The 8282-nt window shown below is 35.2% G+C and overlaps 1 protein-coding gene across 3 annotated transcripts in view; it reads right to left on the bottom strand.

Annotated features, from left to right (window-relative positions):
* The window catches only part of LOC106871076 (uncharacterized), a 75761-nt gene that overhangs the window by 24713 nt on the left and 42766 nt on the right, over positions 1–8282 (bottom strand). For all 3 annotated transcript variants that reach the window (XM_052968855.1, XM_014917349.2, XM_052968859.1), the window contains exons 6-7: positions 5779–5905; positions 1087–1152 (exon numbers count right to left, since the gene is read on the bottom strand). In XM_052968855.1, coding sequence (XP_052824815.1) covers positions 1087–1152; positions 5779–5905 — 193 coding nt within the window. The remainder of the gene's footprint in view (positions 1–1086; positions 1153–5778; positions 5906–8282) is intronic.

Genomic DNA, 8282 nt, shown 5'->3' with positions numbered 1-8282 from the left:
TTTTTACTTGTTTTAGTCATTTGACTGCGGCCATGCTGGAGCACCGCCTTTAGTCGAGCAAATCGACCCCAGGACTTATTCTTTGTAAGCCTAGTACTTATTCTATCGGTTTCTTTTGCCGAACCGCTAAGTTATGGGGATGTAAACACACCAGCATCGGTTGTCAAGCGATGTTGGGGGGACAAACACACATATATATATACATATATATGACAGGCTTCTTTCAGTTTCTGTCTGCCAAATCCACTCACAAGGCTATGGTCGACCCGAGACTATAGTAGAAGACACTTGCCCAAAGTGCCACGCAGTGGGACTGAACCCGGAAGCATTGAGTACACTTATCTCTCATAGGTTAACTCATTTCAGTTATATAAATATATGTGTGTGTATAGGTATGCATGTGTATGTATATATGTATGTGTGTGTATGTGTATGCATATGTGTATGTTTTTTTTATATCTATATATATGTATGTGTGTGTATGTGTGTGTGTATGTGTGTTCATGCTTGTGTTTCTGTGTTTATGCTTGCATTAGTCTGAAAACTAGTGCTGTTTTTAGGTTATGCCTCTTTACTTTCACTTAGTGGCTCAACAAATAGACATCGATAAAATAGACACCAGATTGAAATAAGTACTGGATGCAAAGTAGTGCTGCAGCATGACTTCAAACCAGTGGTTGAACCCAATAAAATATTAAAAGATTAGCAGTTTTAAAATTTTACTTTGTAGTCTAATACCAGACACTCCATCAGTTATGACAACGAGTGTTCCAGCTGATTTTATCAATGGAACAGCCTGCTCATGGAATTAATGCGTAAGTGGCTGAGCATTCCACAAACAAACATACATTTAATGTGATTCTCAGGGAGATTCAGCCTTGTCACAGAATGTGACAAGGCTGGTCCTTTGAAATACAGGTAAAACTCATTTTACCCAGCAAAATCTGGAGTAACATTGCTCAAGGATACATGTTGTTGGGAATTGAACTCACAACCTTACGGTTGTGAACCAAATACCCCTAACCACCAAGCTACACACCTTCACACTTAGAGGCCTATAAAAAGCTCAAAGAAAAATATACTCACTTTATATGTAGTATTCCAGAGTATGATTCACTACCAGCCAGACAATAACCAATCATTATTGAAGACCTGCAAACAAACAATATCTTTAAGTTTTACACTGTAGACCGTATCTTTTATCTTTAATTTGTTTTAGTCATTAGACTGTGGCCATGCTGGGGCCCACCTTGAAGAATTTTTAATTGAATGAGATGACTCCAATAATTTTTTTGTTTTCTTTAAGCCTGGTACTTATTCTATTGGACTCTTTTTGTTGAACTGCTAGTTTACAGAGATGTAAACACAGTAGCATCAGTTGTCAAGCAGTGATGGAGGACACAGACTCAAAGACACACATACATGAATATTTATATATGACAGTCTTTTTCAGTTACTTTCTACCAAATCCATTCACATGGCTTTGATCAGCCTGAGGCTTCAGTGCCACACAGTGGGACTGAACATGGAACCATGTGGTTGGGAAGCAAGCTTCTTACCACACAGCTCTACCTATATGTACACATTAATATTTAATTTAAAGCTATTTTCTTAACAATGACACAGAAACCAGACAGATTATAGATTTTTATATCTGTTTTTATTTTTCATAAGTGTAGGCATGCCTGTGTTTAACCTTTTAGCATTCAGATTATTCTGTCAAATGCAATATTTATTCACATTATTTTATACTAGCTGAACCCATAAAAATTCATGGAAGATATAAAAAATGTAAGCATCTGTAAATTGTGGGCTGGTGCCATGAGAAATGTTTCTATAGTGTGATGGTTAAAGGCGGTGAGTTGGCAGAATCGTCAGCACATCGGGTGAAATGCTTAGCAGTATTTCATCTGTCTTTACATTTTGAGTTCAAATTCTGCCAAAGTCGACTTTGCCTTTTATCCTTTTGGGGTTGATAAATTAAGCTCCAGTTGCGTACTGGAGTTGATCTAATTGACTGGCCTTCTCCCACCCAAAATTTCAAGACTTGTGCCTATAGTAGAAAAGTATATTGCAACAGTTACAGAATATAGAAAGAAGGGTAAAACCAATAACTATATAATCCAACCAAAATATTTCATGTGAGTAAATTTAGTAGAGAGAAACTGTGTGGAAGCCTGCTGTATGTATACATATATATAATATATCAAAATGATCAGAGGTCCTTCCTGAACCATAGGCTCATAATGCTGGTTTCCTGGACTCTGTAGCATATATATTCTACCCCCACTGGACAGGACACCAGTCCATTGCAGGATTACTCACTTTTGCCAGCTGAGTGGAATGGAGCAATGTTAAATGAAGTGTTTTGCTCAAGAACACAACACATTGCCTGACCCAGGAATCAAAACCACAATCTTACTTTCATGGGTTACTCAAAATTTAACTTACCTATAATCTAGCTTTCAAAAATGAAGGCATGAATGACAAAAAGCCTTTCTGAAGAGTGATTTTTATTATAAACTTTTTTTTTTATCTTATTGTAGAAAGGTACAGTGCCAGACATAATTCTTTCCAACAAAGCATTGCTTCTTTTAGATAATGCACCATGTCACCCAGTGAACTGAAATCAGTTTTCTGGTAATGTGAGAGTAGAATATATCCCCCAAAATAAAACTTCTTTATTCTAGCCATTGCATCAAGGTGTGATTGCTAACTCCAAATCACAGCTTAAAGGGGACCCCTGTTGCTCCAACATATTTCCATGCATGTGTCCTTATGTTAATGGTGTTGCTGCTGCTATCACTGCTGTTACTGGTGGATACCACCTCTGCCTCATATAGAATCGCCCCAGAATTTCATAGACTAACTACTGAGCATTTACTGTTAGAATAAGTACCAGGCTTAAAAAAAAGAATTATTGGGGTCAATTCATTTGACAAAAATACACCAAGGCAGTGATTGAAGCAAGTAAATGATTGAAACAAGTAAAAGATAAAAGATGAAAGATTACACCTAATGTTCCTCTTTTTTTAATGACTGACTCACTGTTCACTTTGCTGTCTTTTGAGGCATTATTCTATATACTGTACATGCATTTTTGGCTATCTTTTCTGATGAGCTGTAGTACACCAGAGCACTGTATGCAATATGCTTCATTATTATTTTTTTTATTTTCAAATTTTTAAGCAACACATTCTTGCAAGATATAGTAAGTCTTTAATGAGATTTTTACATGCTAACAAGTATTGGTTATATGGATTAAGGAAACCAAACTTTTTATACAGTAGAAATAGTGAGTGTTATTTTGTAAATTTGGATAAGATTGCCATAATGATGCAATTTGTAAATGTTCAGTTATTTGAAAACTTTTGAAAATTTTAATTCTCATATGATGCATAAAACTTGATTGATATTAGCACAATCATCGCTGAATTTACTGCTTGGATGACGGGTGTGAATTCTCACCTGTAAGGATAACATATTTAATGTAGACTGGTGATCAGAGATAAAGCTAGGTGTAGTCAGCATAAAAGGTAAGCTTAAACACATGATTTTATAAAATAAGTGCTTCGTGATTACAGCTACAAAGAGTGAAGAAAATGTGTAATAGATAGAAATATTGTTAATATGAGTGCCCTAGGCTTCTGTGTCTGTTTTGGCAGGGTTTTTATGGTTAGATGCCCTTCCTAACACCAACCACTCTGCAGAGTGGACTCAGTGCTTTTTATGTGGCACTGGCACAGGCAAGGTTAGTTTTGGCATGATTTATACAGCTGAATGCCCTTCCAAATGCCAACCACTTAACAGTGTGGACTGGATGCTTTTTACATGGCACCAGCATTAGTAAGGTCATGAAATAACTCACAAGACAAGGAATTATGAGAGGGGAAGGGGCTTTTGAGGAGGGGAACTTGTGTCAGAGAATAAAATCTTAGAGTGTGACAGAGAGACAGAGAGGCAGAAACAGGTGTCTTTCTATAATAGAGGAGCCGTTGGAGGAGGTGATCTGGTATCAAATGAAAGGTTAGAGAGAGACAGAAATAGGTGCCTTGCTACAGAGTCGATAAAATAGATATCAGCTGAGCACTGGGGCTGATGGAATTGACTTATTTCCTTCTTGAAACTGCTGACCTTGTGCCAAAATTTGAAACCAATATGTGTGTTAGTTATATAACTGTAGAGGCTATCAATTCAATAAGAGTCATACAAACTTCAAAGTTTGGACAAACACAAAGCTTATCCCAAATTTGGTCACAAAACAAAAACACCACCAGTAAAGAAATCAAGTCTAATCTGTATTATTGATTTCATATAAAGATACAAGGCCTCGGTTTTCAAGATGGAAGTCAGTAATTAGAGATTCTGCGATCCTCATACTTTTGAAGAAGGCATAAAGATCACAATATATGAAATGAAGCTGTCACAATCAGGAATTAACACAAGGTCATGAGCCAATGGGAGGGTCTCTATGCCATAGAAAGGGTATTCCTTGTCAGCAAGCGAAATTTCACCTGCAATCAAATTTGAAACTACTCATTGATACATATGAAAAATGGAAAGCTATTAAAGCCACATGACATTAATTTAGTATAAGTTGCATACCCATAAATTTGTACAATTAAATATTTGTAATGTTTCTCATCAATAGTTCATGTGAAAATTTGTCTCTGGTACTAAAAAAACGTTTCCAGTTCCTACTCTAAGCATCCACTTGATTAATTTGAAATAGTTGTCAAATCTCTCTAAAATCACACTCTACTCTTTTTCTTTTAATAAAATACATACTAGATAATGGTAGTTTGACATGATCATTATGGTCAGAATGCCTTTGATCATTGATCTGCTGAAGCTGGGCTGATACAAGGTTAAACAACATCTTGGTCTTATGTTGTTGACTGAAAACTAACCCTTTCTCAATGGAACTTAAATTTTCTAGCCTATAAAATTGATAACCTATTTGGTGATATAATAGAAATTTGAATTAAAGAAATGAAAGTTAAGCTAACTTTCTAATTATTGAGAATGAATAGAATAAGTATTTGGACCTATATAAGAGGGGAAATATAAGAGAAGGAATATGCTACAAGAGGAAGCATAATGAGTATAATGGATTATGAATAAAAAAGTATAATGAGTATAATGAATAGTGAATACAAAAGTATAATGAATGAATAATGAATATAATGAATAATGAATACAAAAGTATAATGAATAATGAATACAAGAGGAGGCATAATAAGTGACTAATAGTCACTTACTGATATACTAAACAGCAAAATTTATTGGATTTTGAATAAATTTATTGCACAATTACATAGTCTCAGCTAAAACTTGTACTACTACAATAAATTTACAATTAATCATAAAGAACACATATTGTAAAATGTGCAAACAGGCTAGATCAGCCCTCTAACAGACCATATTTACTTTAGGCACTTTACTAAATAAGATACTTTATTTTACACACATCTGGGGAGTAGAATTACTTAAGCGAACAAAAATTGTTCTAGGATGGAACATTAAACTTGTTGCCATTATTTAATCCCATGTAAACTCAGACAGAGAAGACCTATGATTAAAGGTTTTCAACTAGTGACTATCCTATTTTTTGGTATATCTATGACTACATTGCCTGTATGTCCTTCCCTTACTTAAGTTAGTATAGGGAGATTGAGATTTGGCTGCTATTTTTGTAAGATCAAAAGATGGTGTAGAATCTTCCTTACTGATATTGAAGTAATGTAGAGAAAAGAAAAAAACGTTTTAGAAACTTACAGCTGCAACACAACCAGGAAATCAAAAATGTGTCGTACTCCATTGTAGAGAAACATCTCACTTAACATATGAAGATTAGGTGAAGTGATGAAGTGGTTGTGCGTATTATCCTCATCTTCACTAGATTCTAGAAAAGAAATGAGAAGAGTTGCATATAGGCATGCATGTATGTATAATTTTTGTCCTGCAATAGTGTAATATTGTAATGTTATAGGTTATGGTATATCAAATTGCATAAATTTGTATTTTCATTTATCATTGTACTCAGAGCTGGGTGTAAGTTCATTAATCGCTAACAAAGTTAACATTTTTGTTAATGACTTAACTTTTAAGTTAACTTTGAAAATCATTATTGGACTAATTAACTTCCATTACATTTAGCTTCTGTTAACTCAAGTCCATTAACCCAAATAAGTGACTTCTTATAGCTTTGAGATAATGTAAGGGCTTCTCTTCCAGAAAACACAGAACTAGGAATAAAGCAAAATTAACTGAGGTGGATGTCAACAGAGAAAATATTGACTTCCATAAAGTGGAAAAAATAAATGGAAGGAAAAAAGTTGGTAAATATTTTGGTGTGAATGCAAACAGCTGTTACATGGTAGCAGGGAATGCTAGAAATAGTAACCAAATACTTCCTTTTCTGGAAAAAGGAGCCGTTTACGCATGATTTCGGTGTCACATTCATTGAAAGCATGCAAAATAACCAGGAAAAGAAAAAAGACCCACGAAACTAAACTCCCTTGGTGGGAAACATCAAGGTCCCCGCCACCTCTCCCACATTTCTTTTCCAGTAAAAAGTGGCTTGCAGCGGGTTTGGAGGTCAGATACGCTGAATGCATCCAAAAAAACTGTGGAAAAAAATAATTCTACATTGAGATACGAAATATTTACCGAAAGAATAAAACCTTCCCCTGGTTATACCTGTATTTTAATTTATTCAAATTAATGTACCTCATCTTAAAAAGAGGCAAAATCTTTGTCGGTTGCCATCTAGGATAATTTTAGCAACAAATCAAACAGGTAAGAATCATTGAGAATTTCAATTTTAGAGTTTATCCATAATGTTATTGCTTTTACACCTGTTAATCAAATTTACCTGCCCATAAAAGTCAAATTCACTCAGCAAGATCAGTTAAACTTACATAACTATAAACCAGTGGTATATAAAGTACCCACTGACAAAATTGCAAATCTGTATTTTCTTTTTTACTTGTTTCAGTCATTTGACTGCGGCCATGCTGGAGTACCGCCTTTAGTCAAGAAAATCGACCCCAGGACTTATTCTTTGGAAGCCTAGTACTTATTCTATCGGTTTCTTTTGCCGAACCACTAAGTTATGAGGACGTAAACACACCCAGCATCGGTTATCAAGCGATGTTGGGGGGACAAACACAGACACACAAACATATACACACACATACATATATATACATATATACGATGGGCTTCTTTCTATACATCTGCATGATCCAACAATGAAATAACTGCAACCCAACCACTACCACAACCCAGACATTAATAACACTACTTCGACCCAACCACATTGACAACAGATACAACCAGAGGTGGGTACTGTTAATCGAAAAATCAACTTCATTAATCCATTAACCAAAAAGTTAACTTCATTAATGCGTTCATCCAGTTCCAGGACAAACATGCTTTGAAACAGAGACGCGAGCTCTTAAATTCCTGTAGGCAAGCTGTGAGGTTTAAAGTGTCAACCGATAAAATACCATGTGGGTAAAATGTTTTCACTTTTGGAAAATTTTCAATTTGACTTTACACCTAATAGTTATTTTGTATTGCAATGTTAGTGCATATTTCAACTTCACTTTTAAGAAAGCCTTTGGCTGTTTTACAGATTTAAGTTTAAGCTTCGCCGAGGTTTATTTTTATTGTACAATTTCCTTATTTTAACATTTTAATATTATATATATCAGACAGTTTTTTGAAAATTGTTTGCGAAAATTGTAGGCGCCGGAGTGGCTGTGTGGTAAGTAGCTTGCTTACCAACCACATGATTCTGGGTTCAGTGCCACTGCATGGCATCTTAGGCAAGTGTCTTCTACTATAGCCTCGGGCTGACCAAAGCCTTGTGAGTGGATTTGGTAGACGGAAACTGAAAGAAGCCTGTCGTATATATATATATATATATATATATGTGTGAGTGTGTGTGTGTGTGTATGTTTTTTGTGTCTGTGTTTGTCTCCCCAACATTGCTTGACAACTAATGCTGGTGTGTTTATGTCCCCATAACTTAGCAGTTCAGCAAAAGAGACCGATGGAATAAGTACTAGGCTTACAAAGAATAAGTCCCGGGATCGATTTGCTCGACTAAAGGCAGTGTTCCAGCATGGCCACAGTCAAATAACTGAAACAAGTAAAAGAGTAATATACATTATGATGTATATATTTATCTTGATGTGAAGACATGTCTCTATGTATATGTATGTGTGTACGTGTATGTGTGTGCATATGTATATATATATATATATATATAT

Source organism: Octopus bimaculoides, chromosome 1 (genome assembly GCF_001194135.2).
Source record: "Octopus bimaculoides isolate UCB-OBI-ISO-001 chromosome 1, ASM119413v2, whole genome shotgun sequence".
Lineage (NCBI taxonomy): Eukaryota > Metazoa > Mollusca > Cephalopoda > Octopoda > Octopodidae > Octopus > Octopus bimaculoides.
This window is presented reverse-complemented; position numbering and strand designations above follow the sequence as displayed.